This window comes from Notechis scutatus, chromosome Z (assembly GCF_049901735.1).
Source record: "Notechis scutatus isolate UNSWTSFEM ecotype Mainland chromosome Z, rNotScu1.2, whole genome shotgun sequence".
NCBI classification, from domain to species: domain Eukaryota; kingdom Metazoa; phylum Chordata; class Lepidosauria; order Squamata; family Elapidae; genus Notechis; species Notechis scutatus.
In genome coordinates, this window is record NC_142025.1 from 74,364,293 (window position 1) to 74,386,043 (window position 21,751).

Genomic DNA, 21,751 nt, shown 5'->3' on the forward strand with positions numbered 1-21,751 from the left:
GCCTGCTCTCTTCTTTCCACATATTACAATCAAGCTTTCCTTTCTTTTCTTTCTCCTTCAGCTCTAATAGAATCTAAATCTTATCTTTTTCCTATTCTTCTCAAGAATTCACATTTCTTCCACCCCTTCTTTTTTTTGTTATGGTGGTTAATGATAATGAAGCAGGAAGAACATAGTTGGAATTACAAATGTGGGTTTGAATAATGTTGTTGTGCATAGACATATGAGAATGTTGGTATATCTTTGAATGAATAAGAAAGATTTGGCCGTGGAACTCTCTGAATGACTTTAAGCCATTATTCTTTTGCAGCCAGTAGTATCTTCCAATATGACTGTATGAAGAATAAAATGAGGACTGAGTGACTTGCAAACAGTCACTTGGAAACATTAAGTTTGTAATGCGGGAAGTGGATATGGTATGGTGTTCTAGAAGTTAGACATACATGTCAGAAAAGATACACTTCTTAGGTTCCATAAAATGACACACTTTAATTGAAGGGAATGGAATATACACAGTGGTGGGATTCAAATAATTTAACAACCAGTCCTCTATTCTAATGACCAGCTGGTGGGCATGACTATGGTGGGTGTGGCCAGGGAGTGTGACATGCAGCACTTGGCCTCCTGCATCCCCCTGGGAGCAAAAATGGGCTGCAGGGGGAGCATGCCGCCCTCCATGCCCCATTTTGGGCCCAGTGGGCATTTCTGCAGCCTCCTGGGAGCAATAATGGGATGCCTTCCCAGCAGTCCCCGAGGCCCACAGAAGGGCCAATGGAAATGCCCGTTTTCCGCCTCCATTGGGCTCTCTGTGCTGCACTGGATTGGGTTGGGGAGGGGGGAAGCAAAAAGCCTACTCGATCTATACGTACTTACCAGCATGATGGTGAATCTTTCTTCCAGATCACTCTTTCAGGTATTGGGAGTTTGAGAAATATATTGTTTGCCCTGAAATCCACCTGCTGCTCTTCCAATCCCTGCTCTGGCTGCAGCTGATCATTGGCCAATTTTCTTGGAGAGTTCATTCAGGGAATCCCAGGAATGCCAGCATATTACATGCTTTTCACTATAAGCAGCTCAGACTGGAAAACGCATGGCTGGGGTGGAAGAGCAGTTCTCCTTAAAAAGCTCCAAACTGTTGCTGCTGCTGCAAGCCTGAGTTCCCCACATGAGTGCTGGAAATCCGGTACTCCTTCCCCACCCAGTCAGCCTGCACTCCCCTCTCGCTCCAGGCACCAATTTCCCCAGCCATGCGGTTTCCAGTCTGGGCTGCTTGGAGTGAAAAGCATGCAATATGCTGCCACTCCCGGGATTCCATCAATGAGCACTGGAAGAAAATTGGCCGATGGTCGGCTGCAGCCAGAGCTGGGCTTGGAAGAGCAGCAGATGGATTTCTGGGCAAACCATCTACTCCTCAAGCTCCCAATGCCCGAACTGGTGAGCTGGGAGAGAGATTTGCTGTCATGCTTGTTGTAGAGCAGCGTAATAACTGAGGCGAACACGCAGCAAACTTCAGCTTTTACTTTATTGTAACAAGGGTTGCCGCGGCTGCTGCGCTAACAAGGCAGCCAGCTGGTGGACACCAGCTGATGCCGTTTGACAGTTCCCTTTTATAGTCAGCTGTCAAACCTCATCAGCCAATAGGAACGGTCCGTGTTCCCGCTGGAAACACGGACCAGAGTGAAGACTTCAGCTCAGTCTTTTCCGAACGCCACAATGCTGGTAAGTATCTACAGACCAAGTAGGCTTTTTGCTTTCCCCCCTCCCCATCATGATCAAGCATGGTGCAGATAACCCAATAAAGGTGTTAAATGGGGCATTTCCTCCTGCACTTTTCTGGGCCTCAGGGACCACAGGGAAGGCATTGGGGAAGGCAAGCAAGCAGCCTGGACTTCAAGGATTGCAAGGAAGGTAGCAGGGAAGGAAGGCAAGGGTGCTGGGCCTCAGGAACAGCGGGGAAGGCAGTGGGGAAGGCAGGAAAATGTGCTGGATGATGTAGGAGGCAGCTAGGCCGGGATTTGGGACTTGCTGCTAGCAGTCACTCACCTAGGCAGATCACAGCAACTTAGCTGGGATGCATGGAGAGTGCTCTGTGGAATTCAGCTGTGCAGAAGGCAGGCAAGCTTGCTAGGCCAATGGGAGGCAGCTAGGCCAGGACTCAGGCCTTGCTGCTTGCAGGCTCACCCAGGCTGCCAGGCAGATCAGGGCAGCTCAGCTGGGCCACATGGAGAGCACCACATGGAATGCAGCCAAAGGTCAGCAACCTGGATGGCCCTCAGAGACCATGTGGTCAAGGCAAGCTAGGGAGCCAGACAGAGCAGCAGCAGCTTTGCTGGGCGAGTGGATGAGATGAGGAGTGACTAGGAGAGACAGGGTGTGGTGAGGCCAGCTAGAACTTTAACAACCCACCATCTTCTGTCAGACAATGTAAGATGCGTAGAAAGAACTGGAGAGAAGTGGCCTCATGCTAAGGAGGGTTTTATAATTGACAACCAGTATCTTGAATACAAGCTGAAAGCAGCTGATTTTGCTTCTTTTAGACTTGGGACAGGTGATATTAAAAATTCATTGCTCTATCAATGTTTGATAATGTTTAGAATTTAACATCTTACACAGCTTACATTTAATTACAGTGCAATATGACCTTAATATTTTACAACAACTTGGTCTTCTATCATTCCTAAATTCATAAATATAATTACCAAAATGCAGACTTGACAGTGAAATTTAATTCTATGTATGATTAACCAGAAGTCAAATTAATACAGAAATTTTTCATTTATCAAAGCAATAGATTTGTAGATTTGCTTTATTTGCACTGGGAGTTTATTCTGGAATTCCAATTAAATTATTTTAAATTTACTCCATTGACAGTATCAGCTCTATTTATATTTATTTATGACTATAAGGCTTTTATTAACCCTTCTACGTTCCCTTCTTTCTTTTCAAAAATTGTACAGACAAAAAAGAAAGATTTTTTGTTGCCAAATTTTAGTGGCATAGTTAAGATCATAGAAGCTGTGCTGAAGAATCATTGTGGTTACCATTAGTGGTTTTATAATAATCAGCCAGTCATTCTGGCAGTACTTGGGGATAAATCTTAAAATTATCATGTTTAATACTGCCATATTATGTGTGTGTGTGTGTGTGTTCCAATTACATTCAAGCATCCTCAGCTATTGCAACAGTGAAGAATATTTTAAAGTGTATAATCCTGATTTGGTATCCTCAGATAATTACTTTTGACTGTCTCCATTTTCAATTATATTTACACACATATTTTTCAGTGGTCTTGGGAACTTCAATTTCTTTCTGAAAGTTTTCTTTATAATTTCCATGGTTCATTTTAGGTTGATGGCAAGACCCAGTTTCTATGACATTTGGCAATCATTGAATGGTCAACCAAGATCTTTAGGCAGAACTTCAGATTAATAATAAAGAAAAAATGTCATGAGAAGATGAAATAAATGTCTCTTTTTATTAACTCAATAGCAGGGAGAAAGACCCATATATTTAACAATATATTAAATCACTATTCTACGTTATATTATATTAATAAAAATAATCAGGAGAGATTATTTTATAACCTCATAAACTGATGTACAGTTTTCCATGTGCTGTTTGAATATGTAAGAACCAGATGACACATTCCTTAAATATCTGCTTGCCTTACATTTTGCCTTACATTTTGTTTTACTTAGCCTAAGCAGTACATAATTATTCAGCAATGATTTTATTTTCCTCTTTAGGGGCTGATGTTATCACTTTTGATGGCCATGCTGTATTGCCGTATAGATTTGGACACAAGAAGAAAACACTGAAAACACTGAAAGATGTCATCGCTTTGAAATTTAAAACCATTGAAAGTGAAGGTGTACTCTTCCATGGAGAAGGCCAGCAAGGAGATTATATCACCCTAGAATTGAAAAAGGCCAAACTGGTTCTTAATTTAAATCTAGGTATGGCTTAAAAAAAATAAAGTTTATATGACTTAGCATTAGATTTATAACTCCAAATGTATCCCTTACCTTTTTTAAAAGAAAGAATTTAAATTAATCAGCTTCTAGGTAGAATAAACAAAATCTTAAAAAGCTAGAATGATATAGATTTATTTTAGGAACATTTTATCTAGAAATGAAATCAAATCCTTTTGGGGTTTTTTAGTTAAAGCCTACAGAGAAAAATATCAGATTTTTTTCAGTAATTTTAAGTAATTAAGTAATTTTAAGTTCAGACTGTTTGGTCTCAGTCTAGGAATACTAAAGGCCCTATGGAAGGGATGTGACAGAAATGCAGGGTTAGCAAATTCACAGAGATTTTATTTTTCTGCCCATGTTTTTATTTTGGCATCCTTTGCATAACATAATCAATCAATATAGAAAACTTTGGCAATGTTACTTTTTATAGTTTTTCCTATACTTCCATAAGTACCACATGATGGGAATGGAATGATTGAAACTGTCTCTACCCTAACTCTGATGTGTACTTTTCTATTTCAGGAATGTGTGAATTGAAATATTCCTGAATTATATGTTTACTTGTTTGAATGTAAAGCTTAAGTGATTAAATTATTATTTTTTATATTTAACAGTGCAAAACTCATCAGTTCTTTGCATCACTATATTTTATTGCTTTTAGCCGGTTTTTCTTAACTAGCTTCTAGTACTAACTATAAAAAAAAATCAGAGATGACCTTGGAGGAGATATGAAAGAATGATTAAGAAACAACAGGCAGCAAAGATTGCATAGCCTGGAAACTGTAGGAAACATTATACACAAAGTCCAAATAACCCACCTAGATTTTTTTAATGTAACATGGGTCAGATATAAACTTTGACAGGCTTTCAAGATTCTGAGGCAAAGCCTTGCAATGATAGGATAGAATTTCTTAATCTGATTTACCTTAAAGGACTGACAAGGACAAAGCTAACTGGTTTATAATATCTCGAGATGTAAGGCAGAGGAAAGAAGTGTGTTATGTAACTTTTCTTTGTATATTTCCCTTATCATAAAAATATTACTCACATAACTGCTTAATAACAAAACAGACAGACTCTCAGATGAGAAAAATCAGAGAACTAAACTTCTCTAGACACAGTGATGATCAAGAGACCTGTGGCAAGCTGGGTCCAACAGAATGAGGAAAGATCAAAGGTTGTCCACTGAACAGCTTCTCCATATGAAGAAACTGCAGGGTAGAGATCATCTTGCAGGTCTGAGTTTTGTAGACAAATCAAGTTGTCAATCATAGCTGAGCCTTTATGGACCTTGGGTTGTACTATCTTATTTTCTAATCACCTTTGAAATCACTATTATTTTAGAGTTAAGTCTTCCAAAGTGGCTCTTCAAATTTCAAACAGGACTTTTTCCCAGTTCTACTTAAGGAAGTTGTATTTGTACCTAGGCCCAAATTTTTGCATGCAGAGCATATGCTTTGCTGCTGAGCTACATTTTATTCATGCATTCAATCAATTAATATAGGCATTCTCCTAACTTGCAAATAATTGAACAGCATTCATAATCAAAATAAAATCAAACCATCAATATATTTTATCCATTAAAACAGTTAACATAAAACAGTTTAAACAATGTTGTTTTTACCACTGTTCCTATAAAAAAACTTATCTGCTACATGTAGCTTATTTTTTACTTGATCATAAACACTATTAAACACTTTATACCAGATTTTTACCATACTTTTTAAAGCTTAAACAAAAATAAAAACAATTTTTCTAACTGCAGCACATATTCTTTATACGCAAATGTTATACTACTACAAATTAATGGAGATATACATAAACTATATTTAAATTCCAAACTGAATCAATCCTCTCAGACTAGATTTGTGGCCAAAATGAAATACATATCAACCAACCTGAGCTAAATCGGGAGACTTCATGAGTAAATAGGGTGAGGCACTGAAAAAAAAAAAAAGATTCCTACCTTTGTTAATTTATTTAAAAAGAACATGATCTATCTTTTTTTCATAAAGCCTGAAGGTAAACAGAGGAAGAAGGAAAAATCAAATCATATAGACACTTAAAAGAGGAAATGGTTCATCAGAGGCTTTTTAATTACAGCATTTGGAGACATCATATGCTTAAAATAAATAGGTATAAATAGAAAATAACTCTAAGAAACTACAAAATTATTTGTTTATAAATTCAGTTTGTGATTATGTTTCAGCAGCTGAGAATAGAATTCTGGGAACAGAATAAGGTGTAATGCCTGTTTAGAATAAGAGGAGATAAAAGAAAGAACAAAAGATCCCTTATACTAAAACAAGTCACAGGAAAAAAGCACAAGAGGGTGGGGTTTTGTTTGCTTTTTTGGAAGGAACAAATCTGAAAGTTCTTGTCAGGCTTTAAAGCTATTGGCATGCAGACGGAAGGCTATCAATTAATTAGATTTCATTTACCTTGAACATACTGGTTGTTGGAACTCCAGCTTTTCTCTGAAGTATTTTTAGAATACTCTGGGGAATTGCCAATAGATATATGTGAGCTTGTAAATCAATAAGTCCTAGCTTTTCATGCAAAATTGCAGATTCTCATTATCAAAGAGCATGATTATAAACCTAAAAAAGGGAAGGTGAAAGTTTCTTTATCTGTTTGATCAACAGCTGCATCTTAGTTGAAATTCATTCATTCAATTAGGACACAAATTCCTTTTCTCAGGAAAAAGTGAGGAGGGGAGAGAAGTCATTTGCTAATCCTATCAGCATGGAGAAATTGGATGAAGAAGGAAATATTATAGAAACTTTGATAAAGTTATCTTAAGGTTCATAATGTTAAAGGAGGAAGGAAATGAACAGTCTTGTATTCTGAGTTTCAGAAGAAGTATATATATATTGTTCTTGTTGCTTTTGTATACACCACTTAGATCAGGGGTATCAAACTAACGGCCCAGGGGCTAGATCTGACACATAGGGCTCCCCTGGAAACAGCAAAGGACTGGCTCGCAGTGCCTCTGCCAGCAAAACAGGAGGCTGTTTTAGTGAATGAATTTAATGAATTTTAGTTCTTGCAGCCCAGAGTCACTGAGCAGCATAATAATGTAATACAAAATAAAATTAAAATCAGTATTTTTTTTCTGTTTTTTTCACAGGTAGCAACCAGTATGGTTCAATTTATGGGCACACATCTGTGACCACAGGTAGCCTTTTGGATGATCACCATTGGCATTCTGTTTTAATAGAGCGTCATGGGAGAAACATCAATCTCACCCTTGATAGGCATTTGCAGCAATTTCGCATCAATGGGGAATTTGACCACTTGGATCTGGACTATGAGGTACACCATCATCTATTACTATTGAATTTGTGTTCAGTGCTTTCCTATAAGATATAGGATATGCACATTAGCAATTGCACACAAAGGATGTTTTCAGAAGTTATAAAATGCCTGTAATATTTCAGTACTGATTTAGATAATAGTCAGTTCTAAGTCACAAATCAATTCAAATAAATGCAAAGCTATTCTAGTAATAATTCTAGTAATAGAATATAAGAAAAAATTTACCTCAAATAAGGACATCTTTAGCAAAGGGGAAGATTAAATTGAACAAGGTTTAAAATTCTTATTTAGAGGCTTTTTAGTCTAAAAAGTGATTAAATATGTATAATGTCTTGAGCTGTAAAGTAATTGTAAACAACTGTAAATCTGATAATATACATATATAACAAGCAAATAAATAAAATAAAGATATAATGGAAAAAAATTATTGTGCCTTTTTGTGTTTTAGCAACAATAAAGAAATGGTTAGCCACTACCTAACAGGAAAGTTTCCCTAAGATTTTATTTTGGTTTTTTTCTAAGCTCTAACTTAATCCAACTTTTCATAACATTTCTGATATCAATGAAGTTTGGCTAAGTACTATTTTCTCTTCTGACATTTTTCTTATGCATGTTTAAAACAATAAGAAGACAAACTAGATAAACAAATAGGATTTGATATACATCCTGCAATAATACTAAAAAATGCCAAAAATAATATTCTTCCATATTTATATGAAAGTGATTTATTAGAACATCTGTAAAAATTATCCTCTGCAAGTAATGAAACTAGATAGGAATGTAGAGTTGAAAAGTAGTCAAAAGCAGGTTAAAATATTGTAGATTTTCAAATACAAATTGGTAAATATCTTGGCTCATAACACCCCAGATTGAACAGAAGTTGAAAAGGAGAAAATATGGATACTTGATGTAGAAATACCAAGAGGTAGTAAAATAGAAGAATTGTATCACAAAGTATCAATATCTAAAAATCAAATTGAAATAATATGGCATAAACTAGCTGTGGTGGTCCCAATAATTTTCAGCACACTGAATAGGACACCAAAAAATACTGGATAGCACTTAGAAAATATGCGGATTGATAAAATTTCAAAGTCCAAATTCAGTGGAGGTAGTACCATCGAGACAATTAACCAATTCCAATCATTAGATACACAGTTGGAATAGCGGACTAGACTCAAGCAAAACTAAAAGCCCTGAATAGGAAAACTAGAAAAGTAATGACAATGAACCATCACAGCTAGTTTATTCCCTTATCCATGTAGCAATATTAACATATTCTACTTACCAAGGAAACTAGGTGGAATATTGCAAATACCTCAGACAGTTGAAGAAGAAAAAAGGGCCTTGAAAGAATATCTGAAGGATAGTGAAGAAGATGCACTGAAGCTAGTATACCAGGAAGGCTTATTGAGTATTGAAGAGACAAAACTAGACTACAAGAAAGACCATTGGGGGGGGAAAAGAAACATGGAAAGACAAAGCATTATATGATCGGTACACACACAGACAACAGACACAAACACACACACAATATCAGACAAAGCAATCTTGACAAGGGCTAAAAGTAGGAAAGTTTAAGAAAGGGACAAATGGGCTCATTTTAGCTGCACAAATCAAGTGTCAGGTTTCCAAGTGATGAAATCTATTTAAAAAGAAACGAGCAAAGTCCGTCTTCCAAAACAATTTCTTTTATTTAGGAAAATATCAAATTGGCAAAGTCTGTTGTAATTCCAGATCTGACACAACCCAGAATTACACCACATAATATTGGAAATTAGAAACAACTCCAAAAGTTACATTCCCTAACATCAACTTTGCTTGGTGTCATTAATCTCCACCTCCAAGTCTCAGCAGGGTCAATTTCTATTCCCATCGAAAGAAAAATCACCTAGCCTAAAAACCCCTCACTATATCCACTCCTCCCACCTTAGGAATGTGGCAAACCTGAAATCCCCCCCTCCATAACCAGCAAAGAGAAAGAAAGAAAAGGAATATATGATAGGATTAAATAAAATAGCTACGTATATGTCAATTTCGGGATTGACATCAAGCTTTAACAACAAATGTGTATAAAGCAACATACAAAGAAGATAGCAACAGAGAGCTGCCCCTACAAAAAAGCTGAAGAAACGACTTCTGGCAGATATCACAACAAAACCAGAAGCAGCAAATGGAGGTGTCCATTCCTGTGCTGGCTTCTCACCATTTTTGGGCTCCAAACAGAGCTTTATGCTGCTTCGGAGGGACGGTGAAGCCAAGGAGAGGTGCCTGGTGTGGTTCCTGGGGAGAACGCAACTCCCCTGTAGAAACCCCAAGCTTGCTCTCTATGCCACAATGGAGAGAAGGGCGTGCCAAGATTGCTGCTACAAAGTTGGGACAGCCGAAGAACATCTAAGCGCAGCGCTGGTGTGGAGATTGGGAACAGTATTTGGAGAAGGGTGAGAAGAATTTATTTTATTTGTATTACCCCAAAAGACTATAACAGAGAAGAATAAGAATAAAGAATTGTCCTAGCGGCGAATGGAAGATAGAAGAAATTGGGAAATATAAAGAGTTCAAAAAAAAAAAAAAAAAAAACCTTTAAACTTGAAAAGGAATTAATTTGGAAGAATATTAATTTGGAATTGGCAGTCGGACAGGATTTGACATCAAAAGGCATTGATTTTAATGTTAGAAATAATTGTTTTAAAGAGAAATGATATTTGATTTTTAAAATTGGTGAAGCTAAATAAAGAAACAGAAAAAGAGGCTGTGAAACTGAACTAAAAGTGCCGCTTGTTGATGAAAGAAGAATCCTGTAGATCCTTTCAAACGAACGATTTTATTAAAGGAAGAAATTGAAAAAAGAATAAAAGAAAAATATTATTATAAGACCCCTGGAAGTTGAAACATATTATAATCGGAAAGTAAGGACACAGGAGAATACTACCCTGGAACGATCAGTGACTTGGGATATAAAGATTTGAGGACATTGACATTTTAAAATAAAAAGGTCACTGGTTTAAATAAAATAAAACTTACTGAATACTGGACAATTGGAACAATAAGCAATATAAAGATGAGTGATATATGCAAAGAAAAAAAGATGGACATTTGAGCCATGAGCGAGATGTGGGATAGAATGTTGGATTTATGCACTAAAATACAGAATACAGAAGAAAATTCAGAAATGGTGATGGTAGTAGAAGAAGAAGGAGAAAAAACAAAGGAGGAGGAGGAGCTAGAAGAAAGAGGAGCCAGTGAAATGGAACAGAAGGAACTACAAATAATAAAAAAGAAGAAAAAAAGTTGAATATGAGATATTAATGATAGATGTAATAAACGGGGAGAGATATTGAGATTGGAATGCTGATAAATGAAATGGTTAGGGAGATACAGAGAGGAAATTAAAAGAGGGTGGGGGCAAACTTTTTGAAATGGGAGAGAAAATGTAAGAAAATGATGATAAATAGAGAAAGGATTAAGGGAAAAAGCCAAAAGATTATAGTAAATGGTAAGCAAGCAAAGAAATGATGAATTAATATAAAAGAAAGACTTAGAGATAATGGTTAGAAATAGAAAAGAGGGAGACTCCACATGAAGAGGTATATTTGTAGTAAAAATATATATAATAAATTTTGAGGAATTGAATAAGAATAAGAACAAGAAGGAATAATGTTAATGTAAAAGTGATGAAAATGAGAATTTATAACGGATTAATTAAGTAAGATAGAAATGTTTATATATGATTCAATTAACAGTTAAGATATGAAAAGAAATGTTATGTGGAGTCTGACGGAGAATAGATATAACCATATGGTAGGATAATATTTTTAATGAATTATATCTTTTTTTATTCATATATATAAGATAATGAGGTAATAATATTATAAGTCTGAATTTATTGGCTAAGAGAAAATATACGTGTAAAAATGAGTTGTTAGAGGAAAGGGAATATATAGAAAATAAAATATAAGCAACTGTGGCAAATGTAATATTGGGGAATATAATAGGGGATAATATAAATTAAATGGAATTTTTAAATGCTTAAAGAATGATATGAAATTGGCTTCCGGTTTGAACTTCTTCGGCGATGGACCGAAATCTGCGATCGTGCGCAGTTTCGATCCATGCTCACCACCAGAGCACCCTGTGCCAGCTGGATTCAGGGCTAAGCCATCCCATAGAGGTGGTGAAGAGGGGGGAGACCGCCAGCAGGGTCAAGGAGAGCCATATCTCTCCTTGTCAGCTGGCCATTACTCCCTTTCCCAAAGGCGGTTGCAGCAGTAGTCAGAAATGGCCACCTCAAAGAACAACTTGACCGGAAAAGAATGTGCAGGAGGAAGATAAGAAGAGAAAGTTTTGGTTGACTGGGTTGAACTGAAAAAGCAACAACATAAGGTACCCTGGAATTTGAAGTATAAAAAATAACATTGGTCCCAAAGAAGATTTTGAAGCAGCAAAGGAGAGAGGAAGGGTAAGGATCTGGCTTTTTTTTTTCTTTCCTTCCTTATACTGACAGCTAAGAGATCTAAATAAGAAATTGACAAAAATCAACTTTGACATCAATAGGCATTTAAGCTGAAAATAAAATGTCAAAGGGATAATAAAGACTTTTGGATACTCAAAAAAATTTAAAAGAAGGAAAGGAGAAAAAAGGAAAGAATACAAGGGCGGGATCTGGAAAAATGGAGGAGACTGCCTGGAACTAAAAGGAACTTACAGTGAAACTTTAACAAGATTTCTAAAAGATACATTCTAACTGAAACTTTGTAACAAAATAATAGAACCCCAGGAAGAGAAAGTGGAAAAAAGAAGCAAAAAGAAACAGCTTTGGATTATTTGGATTTCTTGGTGATTTTTGGATTTTTGGCTATTGGATTTAAGTGACTAAAATCAATTGGGTGGTTATTTAAAAGTGTTAAAAATAGCATCACTTTTGGAAGAACTGAAAGTGGAACTTAAAAAACAGAAAGAAGATGCACAAGAAGGAAGAGGTTTTTTTGGCTTCGTATTTCAATTTTTAGAAATGGAGATCTGGAACTATGAGAAACAACAAGAAACACTTGTAGAACAAGAAGGTTGTGACAAAGAAGAAGCCATCTTTAATGATCAAGTAATTTTATGTGGGGGGAAAAAGGAAAGGGGGGAAAGAGAGTGGAAAGTTTAAGATTTGAAAAAAAAAGAATAGTTTGAAAAATAATTACAATATTAGGAAGCAACAGAAGAGAGGATTGCAGAAGAGAGAATTAGAAGTAGAGAGACAAGGGGCAAAAAGGGGAGGGAGAAAAAGAGGGAAGAAGGAAAGGAAAAGAACTTATAAAAAACAGAAACAAGATATAGAGAAACAGGGAAAATGTATAAGAATTGAAAGTATAAGCCTATTTAGAGATAATGGGTGAAAATTTAATTAAAAAAGGGATTCTGCAAAGGTACATAAGATAGTATTGTTATATTAGAAATAGAAATAATTTTAGAAAATATGAAACAATGTATGATTAAAATGATGGGTGATGAAAGTGTGGAAGAAAAAGGTGCACAAGCAGCAGGGATGATTGCAGCCTGGAGAGGATTGTCAGGAAAAGGCCATTCAAAAGTGTTGGGGACTTTCACAAGGAGTGGAGTGAGGCTGGAGTCAGTGCATCCAGAGCCACCACACACAGACGGATCCTGGACATGGGCTTCAAATGTCGTATTCCTCTTGTCAAGCCACCCCCCAACAACAAACAATGTCAGAAGCGTCTTACCTGGGCTAAAGAAAAACATAACTGGTCTGTTGCTCAGTGATCCAAAGTCCTCTTTTCTGATGAGAACAACTTTTGCATCTCATTTGGAAACCAAGGACCCAGAGTCTGGAGGAAGAATGGAGAGGCACACACTGCAAGATGCTTGAAGTCCAGTGTGAAGTTTCCACAGTCTGTGTTGATTTGGGGAGCCATGTCATTTGCTGGTGTTGGTCCACTGTGCTTCATTAAGTCCAGGGTCAACACAGCCGTCTACCAGGAGATTTTGGAGCACTTCATGCTTCCTTCCACAGATGAGCTTTATGGGGATGCTGACTTCATTTTCCAGCAGGACTTGGCACCTGCCCAAACTGCCAAAAGCACCAAAACCTGGTTCAATGATTACTGTGCTTGATTGGCCAGCAAACTTGCCTGACCTGTACCCCATAGAGAATCTATGGGGCATTGCCAAGGGAAAGATAAGAGACATGAGACCGAACAATGCAGAAGAGCTGAAGGCGCTATTGAAGCATCCTGGTCTTCCATAACACCTCAGCAGTGCCACAGGCTGATAGCTTCCATGCCATGGCGCATTGGGGCAGTAATTGCTGCAAAGGGGGCCCAAACCAAGTACTGAGTACATATGCATGCTTATACTTTTCAGAGGTCCGATATTGTTCTATGTACAATCCTTGTTTTATTGATTGCATGTAATATTCTAATTGTCTGAGATTGTGGATTTGGGGTTTTCATGAGCTGTAAGCCATAATCATCTCAATTATGACACATCACGGCTTGAACTATCTTGTTTTGCATGTAATGAGTCTATCTCATATATTAGTTTCACCTTTTAAGTTGCGTTACTGAAATAAATGAACTTTTGCATGATATTCTAATTTTTTGAGTTTCACCTGTATAATTGAATTTAGATATGAGATAATTAAAAAAAAAGTTGAGAAAACTAAGGGAGGGGGAAAATTATGGAGAAAATGTTAAAATAGTAATAAGATATCGAATAGAACACAAAGATGAATATGAAATTGATTTGTTTGTGTCTGTATGGCGAAGTGATAACCCGGGATCATGCTATTCTCAAAAAAAGATGTTTTATTTGTATTATGTTTTTGTAAAAACCCAAATAAAATTTATACTAAAAAAAAAGAATGATATGAAATTGTAAACATGGTGAGCACAAGAATACATGATTAAGGAAATTAGTAATTGATCAATATATTTTAATGATTTAAATATTCTGTTATCCATTTGTATAAAGTAATGAGGATATATTGTTACAGATTTGATAATATGGCAATTAAATTAGCAAAGGAATAATCATAAATTAAGATGAAATTTTGAATAATTAATGAAATTATATGAATAGATTAAATTGTAAACATGTAGAATATATGATTAAGGAAGATAGAGAATGAATAAAAATAAAGAGACTGATACAAAATAATTTATGAGAATATAAAGATGAAAAATGATAATAGATGATATTGGAAAGTTGTATTTGTGATGAAGGATATGATTGATTTAAAATGTAAAACACCTGGAACACCTGTTCTCACAAAGATGTATTTAAATAATTAAAAAATAAAACACTTCTTGAAAAAAAAGCTGAAAAAACAATAAACAACCTGGTTAGCTGCTGCAAGAAGATCACAGATTCTGACCAGAGGAACAGTACTGTTGACTAGAGACAACAGTAGTAACAATGGTGCATTGGAAGATCTGCAAGAAATATTATTTGCCTTCAAGCAAGGATAGATGGGACTATAAAATAGAGAAAGTAATAAAAAATGAAGAATTGGGTTTTAGAATTCAAATTGAAAAGCATCTGCAATACCCTACCAATTGTAAGAAAACTTTTGAAAACATCACTGGCTACAGCAAACCTCCTTCCTAGGCAGAGAGAAATCAACAACTAGCAGATGACCTGAATGTGTTTTACTTTGAAAGGAAATTAGAACCACCTATCTCCACAACCCCCATCTCAAACACACCAACAACAGCCAAGCTACCTACAACTGACACCAACTCATTGGGTTCACAACCTCTGGTGATCATAGAAAAAGAAGTGCAAGGTCTATTACATAGACAAAAGCTAGGAAAAGCACCAGGGCCAGACAAGATAACTCCTTCTTGCTTAAAAGTCTGTGCTGACCAATTGGCCCCCATCTTCACCTGAATCTTCAATAGATTACCAGAGATATGCTATGTTTTTTCTTGCTTCAAATGCTCTACTATCATCCTAGTGTCAAAGAAGCCCTCCATCAGGAAACTGAATGACTACAGACCAGTTGCTCTAACATCTGTAGTTATGAAAACCTTTGAAAGGCTACTGCTGTAGTGCTGCAAACCATTACGGATCCGCTGTTAGATCCCATGAAGTTTGCATACCAAGCAAATAGATCGACAGATGCTGCTGCTAATGGCTCTACACTATATCTTATAGCACTTTGAATCTCCAAATACCTACGCAAGGATCCTCTTTGTAGACTTCAGTTCAGCATTCAATACCATCATTCCAGACATTCTTCTAACTAAATTAAACCAGCTAGCAGTACCTGAACACACTTGTAAGTGGATCATAAACTTCCTAACAGACAGGAAACAGTAGGTGAAGCGAGGCAGACTCATATCTGATACCTGTACAATTAGCACAGCCCCCCCCCCCAAGGCTGTGTGCTCTCTCCACTTCTCCCTATACACTAATGACTGCATCTCAAACGATCCATCTTGTTAAAATACTGAAGTTTGCAGATGATGCAACAGTGATTGGTCTCATTCGAGACAACGATGAATCCGCATACAGACGGGAGGTTGTACAACTTGCCTCTTGGTGTGACCATAACAATCTGGAACTGAACACACACAAAATCGTAGAAATGGTGGTAGACTTTAGGAGAAACCCTCCCATACTACCACCTCTTACAATACTAGACAACACAGTATCAACAGTACAGACCTTCAAATTTCTAGGTTCTATCATATCACAAGACCTAAAATGAACACCTAACATCAAAAATGTTATCAAAAAATCATAAGAAAGTATGTTTTTTCTATGCTAACTCAGAAAGCTCAAACTGCCCAAGGAGCTGCTGATACAGTTCTACAAAGGAATTATTGAGTCTGTCATCTGCACCTCTATAACTGTCTGGTTCGGTTCTGCAACCCAACAGGACAGACACAGACTTCTGAGGATAGTTAGGACTGCAGAAAAAACAATTACTATCAACCTGTCTTCAATCAAGGACCTGTATACTGAACAAGTCAAAAAGAGGGCTGTGAAAATATTTACAGATCCCTCACATCCTGGTCATAAACTGTTTCAACTCCTACCATCAAAACGACGCTATAGAGCACTGCACAGCAGAACAACTAGACATAAGGACAGTTTTCCCTCAACACCATCACTCTGCTAAACAAATAATTCCCGCAACACTGTCCAACTATTTACAAAGTCTGCACTACTATTACTATTAATTTTCTCATCACTCCTTTCCATTTTCCATTTGTGACTGTATGACTGTAACTTTGTCGCTTGTATCCTTACGATTTATATTTATATACCACTGATACTATTCAACACAACTGATAATGTTACCATCCTTCAAAGTGACCTGGATTATGTGTCTGAATGGTCAAATAATTGGCAACTCCAAATCTCGACCAACAAATGCTCTGTCCTACACATTGGTTAAAAAAAAAAATCAGTACAGCAAATACAATCTAGGCAGATATGACTTCATTGACGACCCTCATTCTGCCATGGAATAATCATATCTAATGACCTAAGCACTAATGACCCAATAACTCACTGCAATAGCATTGCCAAAAAAGCTTCAAGAGTTATAAATCTAATTTTAATAAGTTTCTCCTCTGGTAATACTGAATTACTAATTAGAGCATACAAAACCTTTGCTAGACCAATACTTGAATACAGCTCAGCTGTCTGGCATCCACACTATATATTGGACATTAATATAATTGAGTGTGTCCAGAAGTATTTCACAAGAAGAGTACTACACTCCTCTGTTCACAACAGAATACCCTACACCACCAATCTTGAGATTTTGAATCTGGACAACCTAGAACTATGTTACCTATGGTTTGACTTAAACATAGTTTATAAAATAACCTGCTTTAACGTACTACCAATCAATGCCTTTTTCACCTTCAACTGCAACAATGCAAGAGTACACAATAGATATAAACTTAATGTACACCACTCCAAACTTGATTGCAGAAAGTATGACTTCACCAACAGAGTGGCCAATGCCTGGAACACACTATCTGACTCTGTTGTCACATCCCCAAACCCACACTCCTTTTCCCTCAAACTAACCACTATTGACCTCACCCCGTTCCTAAGAAGTATGTAAGGGGCGTGCATAAACACACAATTGTGCCCACCGTCCCTGTCCTATTTTCCCCAATTATTCGTACCCATTTCCTGTATTTATGCTTATGTTTATTATCTTGTAAACTATTGACAAATAAATAAATAAATATTGACTGTTTCCTAGTATAATTAGATTGCTTATTGTACCCTATGGCTATTATTAAGTGTTGTACCTTATGATTCTTGACTCTTGATGAATGTATCTTTTCTTTTATGTACACTGAGAGACAAATTCCTTGGGTGTCCAATCACACTTGGCCAACAATTTTTTTTATTATATTCTATTGTTGATAAAGAAGACAAAAAATCTGGTCTGGATAGTGAATCTGGCAGTATCTGGAAACAGTATAATTGATTACAGATTAACAGAGTTGGAAGGGCCCTTGTAGGTCATCTAGTCCAACTCCCTGCCCAAGCAGGAGACCCTACACCATTTCTGACAAATGGCAGTCCAATCTCTTCTTGAAAGTTTCAAGTAATGAAGCTCCCACAACTTCCAAAGGCAAGATGTTCCACTGGTTGATTGTTCTCACTGTCAGAAAATCTCTCCTTATTTCCAGATTGAATCTCTCCTTGATCAGTTTCCATCCATTGTTCCTTGTCTGGCCTACAGGTGCTTTGGAAAATAGCTTGACTATATAATAATAATACAAGAACTGAATAAAATAATAAAATACTATGACCTGCAATAGAAGCAAAATGACTGGGACCAAAGAAACCAATGTTTTGGGTGCAATCCCAAAACATCTGCAATATAATGTGAATGAAATCAGCATTGACAAAATTATTATGAGTCAATTGCAAAAGGGAGCTTTACTTGGAACATCTTACATTGTGCAACAAATATGTTTAACAACATCAAACAACATCTCCCTATCTCATATCATTGGCAGGAATATATAGCTGTATAAAAATGCATAAACCAGTCTAAAGAACTGACTTACTGTTTACCAATCATAGTAAAGTAATATAGCAATAACAACAATAGACTGGATGAAGATCATTACAAATACTTGGGCACTCTTCAAGCTGACAACATCAAGTGCACTGATGTCAAGAAGAAGCAGTGAAAGCATCACAAGAGTAAAGATCTTAAAATTAAGATTCAATAAAAAACATACCATCAAGGCAATTAACACCTGGGCATTTCTGTTAATTAGATAGATAACTGGAATAATACATGGGACTCAAATAGAACTAGAAGCCCTGGATAGGAACATCAGAAAAATAATGAATCATGCCCTTCATGAACATAGTGACTTTGATACACTTATTTATGAAAATCTTTGCTAGATATGGAATATTGCAATACTCCAGATATCTGAAGAAAAAAATGAGATTAGAAGAACATCTGGAAGATAATGAAAAAAATGCCCTGAATGTAAAATGCTATGAAGGCTTACTGAATACTAAAGAAACCAAACTAGACAATAAGAAAGAATAATAGAATAATAGGTACCCTGGCAGTCTCCCAGTCCAACCTTATGCTCAAAAAGTAAATCCCAAATGATTCCAGACAAATTACTATTCCATCTATTGTTAAAACCTGTGATGGAGTATCCATAACATTTGGAAGCAATCTATTCCATTGATTGTCACATTTCTCATGATTAATGTTCTGCCATTAATCTCTCCGTGATTCTACATTGGATATCTCCTTGATAACCTTCTATTTAGTACTTCTTTGGAGAATAGGTTGATCCAATCCTTTGTGACAACCCCTCAAATATTGGAAGACTGCTATCATGTTATCCCTAGTGCTTCTCTTGGTTAGACTAGGCAAACCCAGTTCCTGCAACAGTTCACCATACACCTTAGCCTTCTGTCCCCTGATTATCTTTGTTGCTCATTTCTGTATTCTTTCTAAAGTCTCAACATCAAATTTTGTATCATGGTGACAAAACTAGCCACAGTTTTCCAGGAATGGCCAATGCAGTACAAAGTAATACTAATGTTTCATGTGATCTTGATACAATCCTTCTGTTGTTGTAATCTAGGACTGTATTCACTTTTTGGCAGTTGCAACTACTGAGCAATTAATCAATTAATATTAACCATCCAAAAGACACAGATTTTGTTAGAGTGTTTGCAATTTCCTTCAGTAGTTTGGAATACAAATTCATTAGACATTGGATATAAGTCATTCAATATAATTAGTAATTTTTAACCAAGTATGTATCACAATTCATCCTGTTCTGCAAAATTGTCTGGTATAACCTCATCTGGAAACACCAATTCAAAGTATGATTTAAGTAGCTCTGCCAGGGCTGTATACTGTCGTCCTACCTATTTAAATTATATGCAGAGCACATCATGAGAAAAGTGGGACTAGATGAATCACAAGTTGGAATTAAGATTGTTGGGAGAAATATCAACAACCTCAGATATGCAGATGATACCACTCTAATGGCAGAAACTGAAGAGGAACTAAGGAGCCTCTTGATATGGGTGAAGGAGGAAAGTGCAAAAGTTGGCTTGAAACTCAACATTAAGAAAACTAAGATCATGGCATCCAGCCATCTCAATTCCTGGATGGGGAAGAAAACGATGGGGAGAAAATGGAGGTTGTGACAGATTTTATTTTCCGGGCACAAAGATCACCGCAGTTGGGGGCTACAGCCAAGAAATTAAAAGACACTTGCTCCTGGAGAGGTAAGCTATGGCAAACCTAAACAGCATACTAAAAAGCAGAGACATCGCCCTGCCAACAAAAGTGTGTATAGTCAAGGCTATGGTTTTCCCAGTTGCAATGTATGGCTGTGAAAATTGGACCATAAGAAAGGCTGAATGCCAAAGAATTGAGGCCTTTGAACTATGGTGCTGGAGAAAACTCTTGCGGGTCTCTTGGACTGCAAGGCAATCAAACCTTGCCTATCAGTCCTAGAGGAGATGAACCCTTACTGCTCTTTAGAAGTCCAGATCTTGAAGATGAAACTCAAAAACTTAATAAGAAGGAAGGACTAACTGGAGAAGAGCCTAATGCTGGGAACGGTTGAGGGCAAAAGAAGAAGGGGACAGCAGAGAATGAGATGCCTGGATGGAGTCACTGAAGCAGTCAGCATGAGGATGGTAGAAGACAGGAAGGCCTGGAGGAATTTGTCCTGGGGTTGTGATGGGTCTGACATGACTTGGCAGCTAATAACAACAACAAATAATGATTCCTTTCCCTTCCTTTGAATATACGTGAAGAACATCTTTGATTGTTGCTAGCATTCTTCACTTACCTGTTATGTTATGTTATATGTTATATGTTATGTTATGTTATGTTATATGTTATGTTATGTTATTTTCATTTTGTTTTGTTTTGTTTCATATGCTGGCATTTCTGATACCAATTGTTGGGTTCCAGCATATCTCAGTGCCCTATTACTTGATGAGTTGTGAATAGGGAATTTCATTCATCTCTTACTTCAATTAGCAAAAAATGGAAGAATGATCTGTGGTTTAGCTATGTTTCGGCAGTATTTCTGTCATATCACAACTATGTATTCTGACAGGTACTAAACTCTAAATCAGTGATGGTGAACCTATGGCATGTGTGCCAGAAGTGGCATGCAGAGCCATCTCTCCCAGGCATGCTTGCCATTGCCCATTACTCTTCTGGGTTCTGCTATGCCAGCCAGCTGGACTTCACATGCGCATGCATACCAAAAACCAGAAGAGCAGCCGCCCAGTGTGCATGTGCATGCTGGGAAGATAATCTTCCAGTTCCCAGAGTATGCATCCACATCGGCTGCCTGGTCTTTTGGTTTCTGGAGTGCATGTGTGCATGAAGACTCGCTGGCAAGTGTGCATCCATGCCAGAAACCAGAAGATCATCTTCCCAGCAAACCTGCCAGCCAGGCACTCTGGACCGCGGATGCACATCTGTGCCATGGGCTGGAGGGCTGGGCCCATGCAAGATGCCCACTAGGGCAGGGAGGAAGGAAAGCCCCGGCCCACCCATTCTGGCCAGCAGCTCTGCTCCCCTTGCTCTTCCAGGTTCTGACATATTGGCCAGCTCAGACATGGGGCAGTTGACTGCCCGGCCAGCAAACGCTGCCCAGCCCGCTGCTCCTGCTACCGCTGGGGGTGAGAGGGTGGCAGTGGTTCACATGCACAGCCCGCCTCCCCAAAAGAGCAGCAGCAGCAGGCACAGAGCGAGAGACAGGAGTGAGAACCGCTGCTGCTGGGGCTGAGGAGGTGGCAGTAGTGCACATGTGTAGCCCCACCTCCCCAAAAGAGCAGCAGTGGTAGGCACAGGGAGAGAAACAGGAGAAAGAACCTCTGCCACATTTTCACCCCCGGCAGCAGCAGGAGCAGCAGGCAGAGCAGCATTTGCTGGCTGAACAGGTCAACTTCCCCAC

General features: G+C 37.5%; 1 protein-coding gene across 2 annotated transcripts in view; it reads left to right on the forward strand.

Moving 5' to 3' along the window:
* Window positions 1–21,751, forward strand: part of CNTNAP2 (contactin associated protein 2) — a 1,285,310-nt gene that overhangs the window by 673,925 nt on the left and 589,634 nt on the right. For both annotated transcript variants that reach the window (XM_087946425.1, XM_087946426.1), the window contains 2 exons: window positions 3,747–3,956; window positions 7,105–7,289. In XM_087946425.1, coding sequence (XP_087802551.1) covers window positions 3,747–3,956; window positions 7,105–7,289 — 395 coding nt within the window. The remainder of the gene's footprint in view (window positions 1–3,746; window positions 3,957–7,104; window positions 7,290–21,751) is intronic.